The sequence below is a fragment of the Solanum tuberosum genome, unplaced genomic scaffold, assembly GCF_000226075.1.
Source record: "Solanum tuberosum cultivar DM 1-3 516 R44 unplaced genomic scaffold, SolTub_3.0 scf00087, whole genome shotgun sequence".
Taxonomy (NCBI): domain Eukaryota; kingdom Viridiplantae; phylum Streptophyta; class Magnoliopsida; order Solanales; family Solanaceae; genus Solanum; species Solanum tuberosum.
This window is the reverse complement of record NW_006239017.1, coordinates 1,415,601-1,436,654: the sequence shown is the minus strand read 5'-3', so window position 1 is coordinate 1,436,654 and position 21,054 is coordinate 1,415,601. Positions and strand designations below refer to the sequence as shown.

The 21,054-nt window shown below is 34.3% G+C and overlaps 5 protein-coding genes and 1 long non-coding RNA gene across 9 annotated transcripts in view; 2 read left to right on the top strand and 4 right to left on the bottom strand.

Moving 5' to 3' along the window:
* LOC102581636 (uncharacterized) overlaps nt 1-161 on the top strand; it is a 5,732-nt gene extending 5,571 nt beyond the window's left edge. Inside the window, exon 3 of the mRNA XM_006347354.2 lies at nt 19-161. The gene's annotated coding sequence lies outside the window, so the exon portion shown is untranslated. The remainder of the gene's footprint in view (nt 1-18) is intronic.
* A 1,004-nt stretch (nt 162-1,165) lies between these two features.
* On the top strand, nt 1,166-6,672 carry LOC102581071 (zinc finger CCCH domain-containing protein 67). 2 transcript variants are annotated; one of them, XM_006347352.2, is made up of 6 exons: nt 1,167-2,187; nt 2,804-2,869; nt 4,577-4,696; nt 4,773-5,048; nt 5,548-5,823; nt 6,228-6,672. In XM_006347352.2, exons 1-6 carry the CDS (start codon nt 1,327-1,329, stop codon nt 6,438-6,440), a joined length of 1,812 nt encoding a protein of 603 aa, XP_006347414.1. In that variant the 5' UTR covers nt 1,167-1,326; the 3' UTR covers nt 6,441-6,672. The 2 variants fall into 2 exon arrangements, with proteins under 2 accessions (XP_006347415.1, XP_006347414.1); XM_006347353.2 differs by lacking the exon at nt 2,804-2,869 and having other exon boundaries at nt 1,166-2,187.
* Nucleotides 6,673-7,941: 1,269 nt separating this feature from the next.
* Nucleotides 7,942-10,554, bottom strand: LOC102580731 (60S ribosomal protein L17-1-like). Its single transcript, XM_015308816.1, has 7 exons — nt 10,466-10,554; nt 10,360-10,396; nt 10,217-10,257; nt 8,711-8,941; nt 8,513-8,615; nt 8,364-8,431; nt 7,942-8,174 (listed from the first exon to the last, which is right to left on the bottom strand). Exons 1-7 carry the CDS (start codon nt 10,466-10,468, stop codon nt 8,130-8,132), a joined length of 528 nt encoding a protein of 175 aa, XP_015164302.1. The 5' UTR covers nt 10,469-10,554; the 3' UTR covers nt 7,942-8,129.
* Nucleotides 10,555-13,480: 2,926 nt separating this feature from the next.
* Nucleotides 13,481-14,252, bottom strand: LOC107060668 (uncharacterized). The gene is made up of 2 exons (XR_001473455.1): nt 13,940-14,252; nt 13,481-13,767 (listed from the first exon to the last, which is right to left on the bottom strand). It is a non-coding gene; the product is annotated as an uncharacterized lncRNA (long non-coding RNA).
* Nucleotides 14,253-14,975: 723 nt separating this feature from the next.
* Nucleotides 14,976-17,172, bottom strand: LOC102580390 (60S ribosomal protein L17-1-like). The gene is made up of 7 exons (XM_006347350.2): nt 17,082-17,172; nt 16,973-17,009; nt 16,831-16,871; nt 15,783-16,013; nt 15,592-15,694; nt 15,440-15,507; nt 14,976-15,252 (listed from the first exon to the last, which is right to left on the bottom strand). The coding sequence occupies exons 1-7, from the start codon at nt 17,082-17,084 to the stop codon at nt 15,208-15,210; spliced, it is 528 nt and encodes a 175-aa protein (XP_006347412.1). The 5' UTR covers nt 17,085-17,172; the 3' UTR covers nt 14,976-15,207.
* A 1,260-nt stretch (nt 17,173-18,432) lies between these two features.
* Nucleotides 18,433-20,903, bottom strand: LOC102579853 (mitochondrial pyruvate carrier 1-like). 3 transcript variants are annotated; one of them, XM_015308813.1, is made up of 6 exons: nt 20,683-20,903; nt 20,243-20,346; nt 19,870-19,983; nt 19,716-19,770; nt 19,086-19,221; nt 18,433-18,876 (listed from the first exon to the last, which is right to left on the bottom strand). In XM_015308813.1, the coding sequence occupies exons 3-6, from the start codon at nt 19,960-19,962 to the stop codon at nt 18,840-18,842; spliced, it is 321 nt and encodes a 106-aa protein (XP_015164299.1). In that variant the 5' UTR covers nt 19,963-19,983; nt 20,243-20,346; nt 20,683-20,903; the 3' UTR covers nt 18,433-18,839. The 3 variants fall into 3 exon arrangements, with proteins under 3 accessions (XP_015164299.1, XP_006347410.1, XP_015164301.1); XM_006347348.2 differs by lacking the exon at nt 20,243-20,346; XM_015308815.1 differs by lacking the exons at nt 20,243-20,346; nt 20,683-20,903 and adding an exon at nt 20,566-20,657.
* Between the last annotated feature and the right edge of the window lie 151 nt (nt 20,904-21,054).

Below are 21,054 nucleotides of genomic sequence, written 5' to 3'. Positions count from 1 at the left end.
GTTAAATTTAGGGATTAGGGTGTTTTTTTTTAAAATCCGGGTAATTGGGTCAATTTGGATCAATTTTGGGGATTCCGTCTAAATGAGGGGTAATTTTGGTGAAATTAGTAACGGGAGGGGTACGATTAACTTCATTTTAACGGCGAGGGTAAAGTCAAACAATAAACCAAAGTTGGGGGGTATTTTTGACCCCTTTCCCTATTCTTTATCTTACATATTATTTTATTGAAACGTGTACTTCATAATTTGATGCCGAAAAACTAGTAAAACAAAAAGGAGACGGAAAAATAGGGAAATAGTGGGGAATGTACGTGGGAAAGTTCAACCGCGTGAAATAAAGAGACTTTGCGTGAAGTGTACCATCAACCAACTTATTGCTTGCACTTTATTTTTTGGCTTTTCATTTGGTATTCAATAATACTAATTTGTATTGAAAAATTTCACTAACTCCCAAATCTCATTTGGTTTTCGATATTCGCTACTGTAAATTAATACTAATTCAAAATTTCACTAACTCCATCATCTTTGATGATTATATTCCACATACCTAGCAATTTATATACATTAAAAAAAAAATCTTACCTATTAGAAATGATTCAATATATTTTTCCTTTAACATACCAAATAAAAATGCTCTAATTATATTAAAAATGGTTCAAAAAAATGTTCTTACTCTTACTGAACCAGATTTGCTCCTAACATTATTTTCAAGCTTATAATAAATTATGACCCAATCCAACTCAAGAAAACCCATCATGCGTTACATTATTAGTTCTCGCATGGATTTCCCCTATTTCGGGGTGGGTCAAAAAAAAAATTAGTTGTAGCCTAAAAAGTTTTAAATATTTGTCTTGCCTTATATAACTTTATGAATTTTGAAACTAAATTTTTACCTCTAATTCCATAAATTATATAGAAATTAAACGGCATAATTTATTTTACCTTGTAAATTATAACTTGTGCTATATTGTCATACGAAAATATATATTTTTTGCTTTGTGATTAACTTTTGCCTTGTGAATGATATTTTCACCAATATTTTATTAGTACTTAAAAGTGTTTTAAAAGGGCCATTTTTTTAAATAAAAAAAACACTGATTTAAAGGTCAAAAATTAAATACACAACTCTAAAATAGAGACATTTGTCTTTAAGAAAATGAAAAGGGGAAAAAAGGCGATATAAAAAAAGTACTGGGGTCACAAACTCACAATCGTCGTTGATTTGGACTTGTTTTGGCCATTGTTCATTTCGCCCACACTGCTTCCCTCGACTGAAAATGGAGAATCAGGGTTTTACATTTTGAAATTCGGAGGCAAAACAAAGCAATGGAAGCCATTCAATCACTATACATGCATAACCTAAACCAACCTACACTTGATAAACAGTATTTAGGGTTTGATCCTCAACCTCCCGAAGCGGCGTCATTTTCATCGGAACCCAATCTTCAAAACCCTAGTCGGGATCTCCCAAAAGCTGAGGAAAACGACGTTGATGATGATGATGAGATGTTGCTGCGAATCATTTTTGAGGAACTTCAGAATCTGGTGTTGAACCAGGCGTTCAGTGAAGAGAGAACAAAAGGAGGTGTTTATGAATCTATTAAGGCAAAATCTGAGAGTGAAGATGAAAAAGATGTGCAAATGATAGTTGAAGAGCTTAAGAATCTGGTGGTAAATCAGGCATTCAGTGAAGAGAGAGCTAAAGGAGATATTCATGAAGGAAATGGAAGAGACGAAGTGGGAAATGAGTACGGTGGTAATCATTATGAAGATGGTGCTGGTTGGAGCGAAAATGAAAATGTGATTGATGTGAAAAATGAGAAAGGTGGTGAAGTGGTTTCAAGGGAATGGGGATTTGATCACTATGAAGATGGTGACTATAGTTGGAGCGAAAGTGGAATTGTGGTTGATGTGGAAAATGAGAAAGGTGGTGAGGTTGGTTCAAAGGAATGGGGATTTGATCACTATGAAGATGGTGACCTTAGTTGGAGCGGAAATGGAATTGATGTGACAAATGAGAACGGTAGTAAGGCGGGTTCAAAAGAATGGGGATTTAATGCGAATGGGAGGAGGTTGAATTACCCGTTAAGGCCTGATGCTGTGGATTGTGCTTATTATATGAAAACAGGGACATGTCAATATGGATTGAATTGCAAGTTTAATCACCCTTCCCGAAGACAAAACCAGGTATAATGTCATGGGTTTGAAGTGGCTTTAGCTGTACTTATTCTATGTTTTGTGGATTGAATGAATGGTGTTGTTAAATAAAAGAAATGTTGTGGATGAATCTTATTAATAGTAGAGGATTGTGATGTTCTACTGTTTTGTTTGTTTAATTACGGGATTATTAAGTTTTTTTCTTGTGCATAGTGGACTTTTAAAGTAATAGGGATGAAATGGGCCCAAATGGTGTTAAAGGATTCACATGACTAGTTTGAGATTGAGTGTAGTAGTTGTTGCTACACTTCTGAAGTAATGATGGGCTTGAGGTGCAAGCTAACTGAGGGCTGCTTCATAGTTAGTTGTTGGCACTTAAGGGGCATGATAAATCATGCATTGATATGTGTTGTTAAAGAATCCATAATATCATCTATCATTGGCATTATTGTTCTCTGTAAAGTAGTGAGTTTTACTTGACATCTATATGTGAGGTGGATTAATAGGATGACTATCTGGAGGTTATGTTGATCTTTGTGGTGGTCTTTTTTCCATTACTACTGTTCATATGCTTAGGTTAGAACTTAGATCCTAAATACTTTTGTGATGCTTACTATATTGAGTTCGTTTGTGACCTCTTCAACAGTGGGCAATGGAGAAGGGCAAGCAAAGGGATGAAAGTGAGGAAAGAGCAGGGCTGATTGAATGCAAGGTTATGAAATTTATCATAGTTAAAAGCATGAGACGAGGAAAATCTTTGTTTCTTCTATGCTTCATCTTTTGACTAATTTGGTTTGATGTTGAATATCGAGTATCATAATGTAAAAAACAAATGTTAGTGCTTTATGAAATACAGCCTCTTTGATATCAACTGATAAACTTGTTTATTAACATGCACCTAATATCTACCATTTAATTTATGCCAGAAACACATGAGAGACAATTTATGGTAAAAATCTGTTCTACATTTCTGGTTTATATGGATAGTCAAATTGATCAAGCTGTTATCTTGTGATTTGGCTGCATGACCATTGCAATCTGACATTATTGGGTTACTGAACTAGTTTGGCTTAATACAGTAAGGTTGCATTACCAATAAGCATGGTTTAAAATCTTTGTAGGTTTCTCTACTTTTTGGTATACTACTTGCATACGGGATTTTTTCTTCCCTTCATTTCAATGAAATTACCTTTTTACTAGATTAGAACAAAACTCATGTATTTCAAAACTTGTTTCTTATCCCCTGCTCCTCAGAAGATGATGAGGAGAAAATAGCAAATTGTCATAATTAATCTAGTTTGAGAAACTAAAAGTTTTACTTTTGACCATAGTGTTTTATAATGAAGTACTGGTAATTTCTGAGGGAGAACCCACCCGTGGTGCATGTAAGCTCTTCCTTTTTTTAAGTAGGTAGTTCTAGTCATTTCCTTCACTTACTGAATCTATAGCAGAAGGGATCATGGAATTTCCTTTAATTTTGACTGCTTTTCTCATATACATTTGTTAGAATAGTGACTTTCAGTTGCATAATGGTAGAATGTAATGGACTGATAAGAAGGCCATAGGTTTGCACCCAAGGGTGTGGCCTATTGGTCAAGAGAACCACAAGGTCTTAGGTTTAAGTCCCAGTGGAAACAAAAAACACTAGCTGAGTTCTTCCCATCTTTTCGAGCCTTAGTGGATAGAATCATGAGGTACCTATCCTTGTAGGAGGCAGCAACTATTCCGTGGAATTAGTCGAAGTACGTGCAAGATGACCCGGACACCATGGTTTTCAAAAATAAAATAGTCATAGATTTCTAGGTGAAGGAGAAAAAAGTTGTATTCGAGGAGCTATTTTAAGTGCAACATGCATAATTTAGTATTTTAGTTGTGGAATGAGTTCATGCATAAAGTTGAACTGACACTGCTCAATGATACATCTTTTTTCTTTTTTATCAGTAAGCAATCCATCTTTCTTTGTCCTGTGTTTTCGTGGATAGATTTGTAGAACTAAACTGATCAGACATCGACTGATTACTACAGTTTTTACATGTTATTTCATTTAGTGTTGTTAATTCTCTCTATGGTGATATTTAGGACCTCTATGTGATGACCTTGCCTATATGTATGCATCAAGATGCTTCTCTCGTTTGCGTTGTGCTGTAACTGGAATTTGCCTCTTAATTGTCAATGCTAAGATTCTGACTTATACAATTGAGTCCTCTTAAGTTGCTGACACAATTGTGAGAGTAGTTGTTAAGTTGTTTCCACGCGTGTCTCTACTATGGATGTGTGGGAAAAAATAGTTTTTATGCCTTTCACATATTTTCCTTCTTGGCTCTGTTATAACTTATAAGTTCTTAAAGCTTCTATACTGTATTGAAGGTGGCATATTTCCTTTTTGGCTAAATTTTTTTCTTTTTCGTTAATCTTGCAGTATTACCTAACAGGAGGAGGGTGCAAGTATGGAAATGCCTGTAAATATAGTCATAGTAAGAGAAATGGTGCAATCTCACCTGTTCTGGATTTTAACTTTCTTGGCCTGCCAATTCGACAGGTAATGCTCCTTGCTGTCATTCAGAACCTTTTTGAATTTGAGAATTATGTCCTTAAGGGATTTATCTTCATTTCAGGGAGAGAAGGATTGCCCCTTCTACATGCGCACTGGGTCCTGCAAGTATGGATCCAATTGCAGGTTTCATCATCCTGATCCTACTACAATGACTGGAAACAATCCTTCCCTTGGATACAACAATGGTGGATCTGCTCCAGTACAAAGTGCCTCCTATTCACCAGTGTCTTCTTGGTCTTCACCACGAGCATCGAATGAGACAGCTCCTTTCGTACCAGTGGTATATCCAGCAAACCAAGGCATTCTTCCTCTAAGTCCAGAATGGAACAGGTTTCAGGTAATTTATGTATTAATTTAACTTCCTTGTTTCTGAAATGATTGTTGTTTATGGCTTGTCCTGAAAGATGGGTCATTGTGTCTAATGCTTCAGCAAATCTCTGTTTCTTTGATTCAGAGTATATTGAGTCTGGTACTTCTATTCCATGCAATGGAAGCATTATCAGTTTTGATATGTACATTTAACGAAGAGAGATTCAACTAGTATAGTTGTAGCTCAACAAAGTCACAGACTAGCAGTTAGTCAAGCTCCATGTGCCATGTCATTCTATCTTGGTTCAATTAACTACATGTGTTTTGGACACATGTTATAAAATACACTAGTCACTGCAAAGAAAATATTTTTCTATGATGTCATACTCCATGTGAATTAAGTGAAGTTTATAATCATTTTACTATTTGTCTTTGTTTGTAATTCATAAAACTTATTTGACAGAGTGTTTGCCTATTGTTTTATGAGTTTCCTCTGACTTGTACCTTGTTTGTTTCTGCTGATTGAGGCCCCGGTCTATCAAACCTCAGAGAAGAGCCTACCTACACCTCCAGCATTTACTATGAAGGATCCAGCAACTAAGACAAACATTTATTCCCGACCTCAACCACCGTGGCTTGTTGAAGAATACCCTGAACGTCCAGGTCAACCTGATTGCAGTTACTTCATTAAAACAGGAGATTGTAAATATAAGTCTGACTGCAAATTTCATCATCCAAAGACTCAAAAATCCCTGACAAACCCCCCGAGTGTTCTCAGTGACAAGGGCCTGCCACTAAGACCAGTAAGTTTTTCGTCTCTCCAGATCTAAAAGCTTTTTGATATTTCTTAGAAATTCTCTTTTTGAGGCATATGTTGGTGGATATTTAGCTGGTGTTCGAGGACACCTGCTCCTCCTGATGCCCTTAATTTCTAGCTAATGTTTGAGGACACTTGTTAGTTAACGTTTACTTCTCTAAGATAATGTCTGAATGATCATCTATTTGACTCTGCGGAAGCAACTTCTTCAAGGAATACGTCATTCCTTTCAAGATGTTTGTTTGTTCTTATATAGTAGTACTTGGCCAAGATTATAGGACCCTTTTATTTATTTCAGACTTTCTAACAATAAATCTCAATTATGGACCAAATAATTGTGAACTTGTGATTTCCATACAAAGTTTATTTCATTTTGTTTTGTAATTCTAGGGCCAAGCTGTCTGTTCATTCTATAGCCGTTACGGGATTTGCAAGTATGGACCTGCCTGTAAGTTTGATCACCCCGAACATATTGACAACCCAGCGCCTTCTCCTGCGCCTGCTTTTTATCAGCCTCCATTTGGCATTTCATCTGCATCAGATGGCTTGAGGATGGCGAGGAAAGGAAATGGAAGTGGCTCTCTAGTACATCAGTCTGTCTAAGAAATCTTCGCATCCCAGAATTTAGAACAGAAATCACATGGCTCTTTAGCGTTTTGTGTTGTCAAAAGCTCAAGCAAATAGGATTTTGTATATTGTAGCTTGTTTTAAGACTGCAGGAGGATATATGCATGACGATGCAGCAGTATGTCATTAGGAACATTAACTTAAATCAGATGTGCAACCTCTTTTTAATGTTAGTTCTTGCTCGAGCATGAAAGTTTCATTTCGGGAAGCATGACATACTGTGATACTATCTGTTTTAGTCGAGTTATGTTTTGGTCTCTGCTATAGTTGTACGTGCTAGAAATACTTCGCAGACCTTGAACCTGAATTTAGTTATATATTGTGCCTAATTCTTTTGAAATTGAAGAAAACGTTTCTCCCTGCTCCTATGTGCTGCTTCTGTTGACATGCTACTATCCTGCATAATATATTATTAAAACAGTCAAATTATCGTAGTTAATTCTCCATTCGTTATCTAATATCCAACTTTCTCAAATTTAATTTGTGACATTAAACTCCACTAGTACTGAAGTTTGAATTGAAGCTTTTGTCTTAATTTAAGTTTAGACTTTAGAGAACATACTTAACACTCCATTTCTTGTTGGACCGTACCTAAACAATACTATGATGATCACTTCAAAGTCACCAAGTGGTGCAGTAAAATACAGTAATTTGAATGGCTCTCAAATAGATTAATTCTCACATTAATCATGAGACTACGTCTTCTTTAAACTCCCACAAGTGAGCTTGCTTATCTCATGAACAAAACTTCATATTTAAAAACATCTAGACCTTGAAGGTTTGCCGACATGACCAGTGAGAGTCTTGAGTCAAGACCATTCATTTTCAAGGTCATTGGTTGTAATTTCCTGTTTTAATTCTACTCAACATGACGGAAAATTACAGCAACTCAAGAAAATGAGCAAGTACTATATGGAAATAAGTTTATAATTAATGACAGGACATATAGACCAATACGTGACTCAAACACCGAAAGGAGTATATTTAAGTGTTCGTTAGTTTAGGAAGCAAGTTATCCCAGGATTATTATTCCACCCTCAATGTAGGATAAAAATAACACTATAAATCCAGGATAAGTTATCCCGCAATTTTATCCCAACCAAACATGATAAAACTCATCCTAAATTAATACCATGATTAATTATCCCTTGCCCGTAGAAAACGAGTCCATCTAGGTAACCTAAACAAAAAGATACACCGACATTAATGAAAGAAACACACATAAAAATATAAATGAACTACCAACCATTCACAAAAGGCTTCTCATATCCTTTAGTCTTCTTATCTTGTGTATTACTGATGTTTTAATCAATTGTGTAAAGAACTTTCTAAAACACGCTATTATTTGATCCTCTAAATGAGCAATCAAGTCAGCTTTCATCGTCATCAGTTAAGTTAAAAGTTCCATGCATTCCCAGCTATCAGAATCAGAATACCATAAACATCCTAATTCAACCTTCGAAAAAAAAAAGCAACATAGAAATCCAAAATTTCCTCGTAAACATGCTTCAAAAAGCACAAAATCCAATTTAAGCTCCGAAATAATAAAATTACACCAACACAAATTCCTATGAAGAAATGTTTGAAATAGCACTAAATTCTTCTGATACCAAGGCTATAAGTATTGAAATTATACTTCCAAAATTTAGGGATTCATTCCTCCCCTCAAGAAGATGCCTTTGTCTTCCTGGGAGCCAATTGAGTCTCAGGCTGCATGAATAAAAAATGTTTATGATACTTGCAAAAGATATGATACTAGAGACAACATAATGGCAGAAACAAAAAGATCTAAAGATGACTGATGAAAAAGCAAAGGCTACTGACATAGAGTAGACGCTGTGTATTGAAGTTATAAGAATCAACTATGAGGAATAACAAGGAAACAGATAGAAACTATACCTCTTTCTTAACAGATTCTTCCTTTTCAGACAATACCAGCTCGATATGGCAAGGATGCGACATATAAGCTGCAGAAAGGCCAAGAAGTTAAAATTGTAATGCATATCCTCAACTACAATAAGAACCATCGAGGAAATAAAAGCACTCACGATTGATTCTTCCATGAGCACGGTATGTACGGCGCCTCTGTTTCTGTGCTTGGTTTACTTGGATGTGAGTAATGTAAAGTGAATCCACATCCAAGCCTTTAACCTAAAATGAGGCGAAAGCAACAACAAACTCATCTTTAGAGAAAAGCGAAAACAAAGGACCGAGGGAATAATATAATCCTACAAATTTGAACATACTTCAGCATTACTCTCAGCATTTTTTAGCAAATCCAGAATAAACTTTGCAGATTTGACAGGCCAACGTCCTTGCCCATTTGAGTGGCGATTCTTTGCCTGAGCAGTGCGACCAACCCCGCGACAAAAGCGGGTGAAGGGGATGGCTTGTTTGTGGGCAAGAACATCCTCCAAGTAGCTCTTTGCCTTGTTCAAAGGCATCTTCCTAAGGGCATGTGCTGTTTCTCTAGTATTCTAGAGATAGATAATAAGTACTCATTAGAGTAAGGAAGACATGCAAAGATTAGAATGACCATCAGAAATTACAGAACTGTTAAATATCACTCCTACTGATACAGAACTGGTGTGTGTCATTCCAACTCCTAAGGGCATGTGCTGTTTCTCTAGTATTCTAGAGATAGATAATAAGTACACATTTGAGTAAGGAAGGCATAAAAATATTAGAATGAACATCAGAAATTACAGAACTGTTAAATATCACACAACTGATACAGAACTGTTATATATCATTACAACGGATGCAGAAGTGTACAGAAGAAAGAACATTGATCCTAGAAAACCAATTGTCACCAGAAGAATCAATATTCTGAATAAAAGTAGTCAAGGAAGAGTTTTGTGCTATCAGTGATTGATTGAGATAGCGAACTACTTGTATTATCTTTTGTTTTTGCAAAATATTATACAATGATAGTGATAAATCGTCAGAGCCACTAAACAGCGAAGAGCACAAAGGAAAACTGACACAGTGTTCTCAGAATCAAAGTCTAAAAATTAATGCAGTGCCTGATGAAATTATTAAAGCAAAGTGGTCTGGAACTGCAACTTCTTTAATTAAGAGCCTCATACATGGCAGATAGGCAAGAAAAAATATCAGAGCTTAGATGTCTAAAGTGCAAGCATTCTCAGCAGTTCAGTGAACTACCAAGAACAGAAGACAAAAAAGTGCATTTACACTTTAACTTGGTGAGCAAACTCAGATACATGATTCAAATACAGCTATTGTCATCAACATTCAAATTGCATAGTACCACCCTCTTCTGTCATACACTAATTGCAACAGAATTGAGCACACCGTTATTTGCCAACAACCACAGAGCCACCATGATTATCACAAGTATTTTAGCTGAAACAGCCCAGCTTAAACCACATTATTTTAAAGGGTAACGGAACTGTCAAAAATTGCTTAGCTACTACTTAATCTATGCATACATTACTTAAATAAGGCATTACTTAAACGAGGCAAGTGATTTTTTATGACCACAAGGCAACACAAAAAACATGCTTGCTGAATCCAGAATAAGGGAAACAGCTATACAGCTGATACAAACAAATGAAATTAGATTTATCTTGATTATAGCATAGTAACAACTATGAACAATATACAAATGCAAAAAATCCATGAAAATATTGAACCTCACAACGAAACAACAAAACTAGCAGACACGAATACCTTGCAAAGCAGAAAATCACAAAAGATCAAAATGTAACATAAAAATATATATCACACACCTTGAAATGAGCTCTGAGATCCGAACCCCTAGCTTTGCAAGCTGATACAAGAACATTAAAAAATCAAATAAAAACCAACATATATAAACACTCTCACATATTGCTACAAAAAATAAAATGTGTGTATCGTATTGAGTACTCACATTTGGTTGGGTTCTCTGGTTCATTCGAATACTTCACCTACATAAAAACAAACGAATTAACACATAAATCAGTCGGAAAATTAGAAGGTTTAACACACTAACTAACCATGGCTGCCGGTGATGCTGCTGTTCCCCTGCAGCTGCTGATAGAAGATGTCTGCTTCGGTTCTAGGGCTTTCGTGTTAATATTCTGGTTATAAAAGTAGTATTAAAAATTAATTGGGCTGTGTTCATTTGAGCCCTTAACTTCTGTTGGGCTTTTTTTTATTTAAAATTAGGCAAATTACAGAAATCACATACTTTTAAAGTAAAATTACAATTTATACCTTAAAAATTTATAATTACAGAAATCTCTCAAACGATACAATAATATAAGCGTTGATACATTAATCTGATGCGCGAGATACAATAATAGAAGCGTTGATACATGCACGAGATACAATAATATAAGCGTTGATACACTAATATGATGCGCGAGATACAATAATAAAAGCATTGATACATTAATCTGATGCGCTAATATAAGCGCTGATACATTAATCTGATGCGCGAGATACAATAATATAAGCGCTGATACACTAATCTAATGCGCGAAAATGAGAGATTTTGGAGATTTGTAAAACTTATAGGGGATAATGGTAATAAGTAAACTAAAATGTGGGGATTTGTGTAATTTTTCCTTTAAAAAATTTCATGAGATGAGCCCATTTGAATGCTCTCATTTAACTTATAGTCAAGTCTCTAAAAATAATCTTCTCTCCGACATCATAGTTAACTTGGCACAGGAATTAAAAAACACTAAATGATAGAGATAATTTTATCAAATTATACTTATTAAATATAAATCATCTAAACATTGAAAATTGAATAATATTTGATGGTAGGGGTAAAATAGACATAAAATGATAAATTATTCATTGGTTTTATAAATTAGACAAGAATTGTTGGACATTCTAAAATAGTACTCCTTTTGTCCCTAATTACTTGTCCACTTTTTCTTTTTTAGTTGTCCTTAATTACTTGTCCATTTTGACAAATCAATAAAGGTCAAAATATTTTTACCTATATGGTACTCAATTAATTACTTTGAAAAATGTAGAACTTCTTGAAAATCTTAAATTTTTAATTCATCAACTCCATAATTAATTGGGGTAAAATGGTAAACTCACTATATCAATAATTGCTTTCTTAACAGGTGTGTCAATTCAAAAGTGGACAAATAATTAGGAACAGAGAGAGTATAGTGGACAAGTAAAAATGGACTGAGATTACTAAACTCGTAGGCTAGTGTAAGCAAACTTCATATAAATGTGCTCCTCCGTTTTTTTTCTTCGTTCCACTTCTTTTTAGTTGTTGTACAATTGTTGTGTGTTTCAAATTTATTGTAATTCAAATGAAGTTTAATGCTTGAATCAAAGCCTATTAAAATCATAAAATAAATAATTCCAGCAATTCCTATAAATATAAAACTCCATGGATAAAATTAAAGGATCATTTTAAAAATTATTGTTGCAAGTTTGAAGAAGTGGATCCTGAATTTTGAATATAAAAAGTGAATTTAAATCAAGTGTATGTTGTTGAAAAACGTGCAAATGTAGGCAAGGTTGAAGATTGGTGCATAGTTCAAATTTCATGAAACTATTCTTAATTTCGAACATATATATCTAAATTTCAAAATTCAGATATTAATGTTTAAAGTTTGGCCTTGATAAGACAATCTTTTGACGTAGATTATGGAAATTTATTTGCACAAGTAATATGCTAAACTTCGAGCAAAATTCATAACTTCACAGGTTGTCTCATAAATATGAAAATTTATAATTTGTGAAAGCTATCAAAACTTCCTCAAATATGAATTGAACCAGTATGACCGTTTGAAGGAGCTGGTTTTGGGGTTTGGAGAAGAACAAGATGTGTCGTATTATACTGCATTTTATTATTTTTGATGAATACAACACTTGAATAGATTATATTGTTTTCCATCTTTACATAATATCACATCAACAATTTGAATGATAAATATATATAAAAAATAAGGTATGGGATAGAAGTTATTATAGAAAATAGAGAAAAAGATAAAATAGGACTATAAGATAAGAAGCAAATACAAAATGAAAAAGAAAAATGTAACAACGCAATCACGCCAAGTCGGTTGTTATATAAAATGTGACTTATTATCATTACGTTATAATAGATTTATCGATACAATATACTAATAAAATTTAAATAACAATAAAATAAATATTTTATTTAAACTAACACACCATACAATACTATAGATAACACCCATCCAAACAAGCTGTAATTTCAACATTTTGACGCAGAAATAAAGGAGTCAATAGGTTAAACAAATTTCAAACAACTCAGCCTCCTTTTCTAGGATGAATGTGATTTATTAGTGCTTTTGTACTTGATAGTTAAAAAAAAAAACAGCTCGATGCACTAAGTTCCTGTTTATTTGACTTGCATTTTGTGTTGTCAAAAGCTCTCAAGCAAATAGGATTTTGTATATTATAGCTTCTTTTTAGACTGTAGGAGGGTAATTGCATGACGATGCAGCTGTATGTCATTAGGAACATTAACTTAAATAATATGTGCAACCTCTTTTTAATGTTAGTTCGAGCATAAAAGTTTCATTTCAAGGAAGGATGACGTACATGTACTATAATACTTTTTGCTATGATTGTACGTGCTAAAAATACTTCTCTAAGTAGAGCATCACCTTGTTGACATACTACTATCCTCCATAATATCGATTTGTTTGCACTTTGAGAATGCTTATATTATTGTTCTTTATTTAGGGTTGTATATTTATATTAGGGAAAAGGGTCAAAAATACCCCTCAACTTTAGTTTATTAGTTGACTATACCTCTGCCGTTAAAACAAAGTTATTTATACCCTTGTCGTTACTAATTTCACCATTTATACCCCTCAATTGACGGAAATCCCCAAACTAACTCAAATTAACCAATTTTTACTTAAATTTCCCAATTTTAACCCGACCCGACCCACCCAATAATATAACCCATTTTTGTTCTATCTTCATTCTTGTTCATCTTCATCTTTAAACTTGTGTTCCTTTTCAAAAACAATAAAATCATCCAACACAGCCCAACAATATCGAAAATAATGTAATAATGGCTATGAACCCAAAAACACAAGAACACAACAATGATTAAATACAGATAATCGGAGCATTATTTTTCAGTCAGATCTAAAAAATTGTCGAAATTACTGGAGCTTGGAGCTCTAATTCGTCGTTGTTGATTTCCTCCGGTCTACCGGAGTTAGGATTTCACGGTGATGGCTGGACACTGTTAGCGATGTGGGTCTGGATGAGAGAGCAGAGAGCAGAGTCAGTTTTCCATGTTTGACCAGTTCTTGGAATCAGAGAGGAAGACCTAGCTCTATCGATCAAAATAAAATAAAATAAAAAGGCCACCAGACTGAAGTTAGAGATACAGTTCATGTTTCAAGTAATTAAAATGAAATTTTCAGTTGAGAATGGTTGTATCAGGGATATTAATATATACCAAAAACTATACTAAATTATTAGTACTAAAAAAAAGGAACACATACCTCTTTGGAATCTTCTTATGCCTCGCATAGTTCACAAGGAACCAGCCACCAACATTGAACTTTATATCGAGCAGGTATGGGAAAAATTATAAATTGATGAATAGTAATGCCTATGTATCAACCTATGTCAGCTTAAGAACATTATTGGAATTTTTCGAAAGAACTTAAAGCTACGGAATCCACAAGTTTAAAGATGAAGATGAAGATGAACAAGAATGAAGATAGAACAAAAATGGGTTATATTATTGGGTGGGTCGGGTCGGGTTAAAATTGGGCAATTTAAGTAAAAATTGGTTAATTTGAGTTAGTTTGGGGATTTCCATCAATTGAGGGGTATAAATGGTGAAATTAGTAACGACAAGGATATAAATAACTTTGTTTTAACGGCAGGGGTATAGTCAACTAATAAACTAAAGTTGAGGGGTATTTTTGACCCTTTTCCCTAATATCTTCTTAAAACAGTCAAATCATCTTTAGCTAATTCTCTATTCTTTAGCTAATATCTAACTTTCTCAAAATTAATTTAGTTACATGAAACTCCCACAAGTACTGAAGTTAGAATTGAAGCTTTTGTCTTAAATTTAAGATTAGAGAACATGCTTATCACTACATTTCGTGCTGGATCGTACCTAAACATTACAATGATCACTTCAAAGTCACACAGTGATGCAGTAAAATACAGTAATTTGAATGGCTCTCCAATAGATTAATTCTCATATTAATCCCTTTTTTTTGGGAACCCCAAGATAATCTATCGCCACTACAACATCTGCCACAACCTCTACCCTTCAGGTGAAACTCAAATTAATCCTGAAACCAGGTTTTCTCAAATTTTTCGAAGATGTTGGATAAGGAACATAGGACGAGATCACTGTGGATTATTTATAAGAAGCCTTGGAAGTGATCCTCTAAAAGAGCAATCAGATCAGAATCTCCACATATTTCAAGCCACTAATTTTAACATCATAGATGATAACTAGAGCAATTCATCATCAACAGTTAAAATTTTGTGCGTTCCCCACTGAGAGAATCAGAATACTACTAAAATCCCAATTCATTCTTAGAAAAAGCAAGACCATAGAAATCCAAAATTTCCTCGTAAACATGCTCAAAAAGCACAACCCAATTTAAGCACCGAAATAGTAAAATTACACAAAAATACTAAATTCTATGAAGAAATGTTTGAAATAGCACTAAATTCTTCCGACACCAAGGCTACAGGAATATTGAAATTACACTTTCAAAAATTTAGGGATTCCTTTCTCCCCTCAAGAAGATGCCTTTGTCTTCCTTGGAGCCAACTGAGTCTCAGGCTGCATGAATAAAAAAATATTTAGGATAATTACAAAAGAATATACTTGAGACAACATAATGGCAGAAACAAAAAGATCTAAAGATGACTGATGAACAGCAAAGGCAACTGTTATAAAGTAGGCACCATGTACTCAAGTTATGAGAATCAACTATGAGGAAGAACGAGGAGACAGATAGAAACTATACCTCTTTCTTAACAGATTCTTCCTTTTCAGACAATACCAGCTCGATATGGCAAGGATGTGACATATAAGCTGCAGAAAGGTCAAGAAGTTAAAATCGTAATGCATATCCTCAACTACACTAAGAACCATCGAGGAAATAAGAGGAGCACTCACGATTGATTCTTCCATGAGCACGGTATGTACGGCGTCTCTGTTTCTGTGCTTGGTTTACTTGGATGTGAGTAATGTAAAGTGAATCCACATCCAAACCTTTAACCTAAATTGAGGTGAAAGCAACATCTTTAGGGAAAAGATGAAAGCAAAGGACCGAGCGAAATAATATAATCCTACAAATTAGGACATACTTCAGCATTACTCTCAGCATTTTTGAGCAAATCCAGAATAAACTTCACAGATTTGACAGGCCAACGTCCTTGTCCATTTGAGTGGCGATTCTTTGCCTGAGCAGTGCGACCAACCCCACGACAAAAGCGGGTGAAGGGGATGGCTTGTTTGTGGGCAAGAACATCCTCCAAGTAGCTCTTTGCCTTGTTCAAAGGCATCTTCCTAAGGGCATGTGCTGTTTCTCTAGTATTCTAGAGATAGATAATAAGTACACATTAGAGTAAGGAAGACATGCAAAGATCAGAATGACCATCAAAAATTACAGAACTGTTAAATATCACTCCAACTGATACAGAACTGTTATATTTCATTCCAACTGATTCAGAAGTGTACAGAAGAAAGAATATTGATCCTAGAGAACCAATTGTCAACAGAAGAATCAATATTCTGAATAAAAGTAGTCAAGGCAGAGTTTTGTGCTATCAGAGATTGATTGAGATGGTGAACTCCTTGCTATTTTTGCAAGAATATTATACAATGGTAGTGATAAATAATCAGAGCCACTGAACAGTGACAAACACAAGAACAGAAGACAAAAAAGTGCATCTACCCTATTACTTTGTGAACAAACTTGGATACATGCTTCCAATACATCTATTACCATCATTCAAATTGCATGGTACCACCCTCTTCTGTCATGCACTAATCCCAAACAGAAACGACACAGTGTCATTTGCCAACAAACAGAGCCACCATATGCTTATCATATGTAGTTTAGCTGAAATCATCAGCTTAACACACATTTAACATAGCATAACAGAACTGTCAAAAAATGTTTACCTATTACTTAATTGATGGATACATTTACTTCAACAAGGCAAGTCATTCTACTTGAATATAATTACAAAAAAAAAAAACTTGCTGAAAACACAAGTTAAGCTCGATATGCAATCGCAATATTGAACCACACAACGCAACAACAAAAATAAATATAGCAGACGCTAATAACTTGCAAAGCAAAAAAATCACATAAAATCAAAATATAACATAAAAATATATATCACACACCTTGAAATGAGCTCTGAGATCCGAACCCCTAGCTTTGCAAGCTGATACAAGAGCATTAAACAATCAAATAAAAACCAACACATATAAACACTCTTAAATAATGCTACAAACAGAAAATGTATGCATCGTATTGAGTACTCACATTTGGTTGGGTTCTCTGGTTCATTCGAATACTTCACCTACAAAAAAAAACAAAAAGGATTAACACAGAACTCAATCGGAGAATTGGACGGTTTAACACACTAACTAACCATGGCTGCCGGTGATGCTGCTGTTCCCCTGCAGCTGCTGATAGAAGGTGTCTGCTTGGGTGCTAGGGTTTTCGTGTTATATTGAAATATATTCTGGTTATAACAGTGTTGGAAAATTAATTGGGCTGTGTTCATTTTTACTGGGCCTTTTTGAAGTATTTGGGCCCTTGACTCTGCGTTGGGCTGTTTTCTAAAAATTTCATGAGATAAAGCCCATTTAATGCGTGACTCCAAGTCTCTCAGAGATTCAGAATCATATAAGAAATAATTCCAATATATATCTCTATAAGATTTCATAGAGAAAATTAATTGATCACTTAAAAATTATTATTGCAAGATTGAAGAAGTGGATCCTGAATTTTGACTACGAAAAGTGAATTTAAATCAATTATGTATTATTGAAAAAATGTGCAAATGTTGGCAAGGATGAAGATTGGTGCATAGTTCAAACTTCAAAAAACTACTCTTAATTTCAAACATATATATCTAAATTCAGATATAAACTTCAAATATGGATATTTATAATTTGTTCTTGATAAGATAATCTATTGACGCGTATTACAGAAATTTATTTGCACAAGTAATATGCTAAACTTCAAGCAAAATTTATAACTTCAAAAGTTTTTTCATAAATTTTGTGGAAATTATCAAAACTTCCTCAAATATGAATTGACGTATGACGGTTTGGAGGAGCAAGTTTTAGGGTTTGGAGAGGAACAACTATGACCTTAACACCTCATTTGAATAGTTGTATATCATTTCATAATGTGTTGTATTACATTGTATTTTATATTTTGATGAATATATCACTTGAATAAATAGATTGTATCATTTTTCGTTATTAGATGATGTGTGACGTCAATAATTCAAAGGCTACAAAAATAAGTAGGGTATGAGGTAAAAAATATTATTATAAAAAATAGAGAAAAAGATAAAATAGGATTATTAGATAATAATACCATCCAAACAAGCTGTAAGTTTCAACATTAACAAATTCCATACACTCCGGACTCAGCCTCCTTTTCTGGGATGAATGTGTATTGGCCATTTGCTACTTGATAGATTTTTTTTAAAAAAAAAAACTCGATACACTAAGGTTCTGCTATGCGCGGGTATAGAGAAAGGCCGGACCACAAAAATCTATGTACCAGTCTTACCTAATAGTTTGACTTCTGCTTTTTTACCTTGCGAATTTACCTCCTTTATCAATAAAAATAAAGGGCAGGATATAGGTTCCCTGTAATCGTTGCTAGGCTTCTGAATATTTATTCTCTCTTTGTAAAAGTGGTCAGGAAAAGACTTTCTACTCGAGAATAATAATTTTTTAAACTAAATTTTCACCACTTGAACATCACTTCGATTGATGATCTTTTATGTAGCTTTTGATGAATACAGGAACAAAAAAAGCTCCATCAAGGTGTTACAACGATCAATTTTTACTGCAAAACTAAACAGAAGCATACGAGATCCAGAAAGCAAGACGATAAGGAGCATGTGTCATTGAACAATAATAGTAGCAAATTGTAACATAAATGTTTAACTCAAGCTAATCATAGTTGAATTGTTAATATCCTGGTGCTCCATTATCAGATCGATAGGAGACATCAGAGCTATCGTCTGTCAGCGTTTTGCGTCATTCCATCCATTTGACACTGTTGTACAATCGATGCCACACAGATAACCAACTCTTTTGCAGTATGATACAATTTCTTTTTTGATTGTCGAATTGATGGATGATGAGAAGAACGGAACTTTATGTCATGAAGAAACGTTCTCTTCCTTTTGAGACAAGTACCTAAAGGAAAACACAGCATGAAGATCAGATTAATAAAGGGAAGGGAAAGTTGATCCAGACGGATCTACATAAAAGGCGCTCATAACTTTGGTTAAACGCTTAATCTGGTAGCAGAACTTGCTAGTAACTACAACTGAATTGTTCAAATATTGTTGTTTCTGTTTAATGTTAGTATGGATTATTATGCACTCGTGAACTGAGACACATACCGCTGATGCTTTAGCCAACGTGAGAGTTGATAGAGCTGCACTGACTCATTTGAAGCATGGCAAGCCAGAAGAAGATAATTGCGAGGACGTACCATCCATGCAAATCTCATACACAATAGTGAATACACACATAGCACTGCAGCCAAAGAAACAAAAGCAAGAAAATTCAATAAATGGTCTGAAACTGAGACAATCATTTATGCAGGATCAAAAGCAAAGCACACCAGAAGGTGTTGATGTACCAGAAACTTATGTTTTGAGCAGCAGCAGATCCAAAATTTAAATGCTGAAAGTTCTAGCAAAGTTAAAAATGCAGGTTCTGAAATATATATCCAATCCTATCTACACTTTTTTTCCACATATTTACATGAGGCTCTAGTCTGAAGCCATAGGTTTGGCCAAACCACGGCTTATATTGGATCCACCATTGTTTCTACGAGAGGCATTTTTCTTTTTTTCCACATATATACATGAGGTTCGAGTCCAAAGCAGAGTTTTGGCCAAACTCACAGCTTATACTGGATCCACCATTGTTTCTGCTAGAGACATTTTCTTTTGCATTCAAAAAGGATACATCAACCATTGTTCGAGTAGTTTGGACTAAAAATGTAAAGACTACAACTATTTCACCTGAAGTCATGTTGCCAGATATTGCATCAGGGGGCTTCTGTGAATCCATCACTCCCTAACACATCAATTCAAGTAAATTTCAGAGACTTCAGTATTAGATTAAAAAAAACAGCGATAAATTAACGAAAACGATCAGCAGGGGTTAGGAACATACAGAAATGACAAATCCCCAGTTGGCCATAGGACCCCAAAAGTGAGTTGTTTTAGGACCAACAGGACTGTTCAAGAATGCCCGGAAGTAACTCATGATTTTGTAAGTCAATTGCCTCTGCATACAATGAAGCAAAGTTCAAATACTAACAAAAACTATTTTAATTTGTAAATCACATTTAAAGTCAATCTTAAATTCCTAATCATTTTCCAATTTACTGATAAAAAAATTGAATCTTTTCATTTAAAGAACAAACCTTTATCCTATAGTTCTCTTGAGATACCTCAAGTAAAAACAACAAATTAAATTTCCATTTTCTTTTCTATTCATTACAACAATAAAGAATCAAATTATCACGATCTTTATTCCTTTTTACCTACGTCTTCCTCTACCAACTCCAATGCCCACACCCCAACCAAAGGACGTGACCTAGTGGTCAGTAAAGTAGGTTTAGAACCCTAACGTTTCAGGTTCAAATTCCTGCAGAAACAAAAATAATATGTAATTTCTTTTCATATGTCCTAACGTTTCATGTTCAAATTCCCACCTAAACAAAAATAATAGATAATTTCTTTTCATATGTCCTAACGTTTCAGGTTCAAAAAATAGTAGGTAATTTCTTTTCATCTGTCTTAACGTTTCAGGTTCAAATTCCAGCAAAAACAAAACATATGTTCTAGTTTTGATTAACAAAGCTACCTGATGTTAGTTGCTGATAAGTATTCCGTGAAATTAATGGAGACCCGAACACCAAGGATATCATTAAGAAGGAACAAAAACCAGTCGATAGCTACTAATGTTACAACAGGACCTTACCTCGAATACTGCGCAATAAAAAGCTTCTGCAATTGGTGATGAAATTGGGGAAATGCAAAATTAATTTCAATTTCTCTTTATGAGAAGTGTTGAAATAAATGTGGATACTTTCTTGTTTTTCCAGAGAAGGAATTTTGCCATTAATAGGAGTAGCAGCTAGGGTTCATTATGAAAGTGGTTAGTTATGAATGAATTTCACGCTTTAATCAGTTAGAAATGAATTTCACACTTCAATAATTTCGTGTAGATATACTTGAGACCCCATCCTATGCAATGCCACCTGTGCACAAGTCAATTTTTATTTTTGGGAATAAAAATTAAATTTATAGGATTATGTATATTTACTAAGGAAAAATTGTATGAAATAACAAA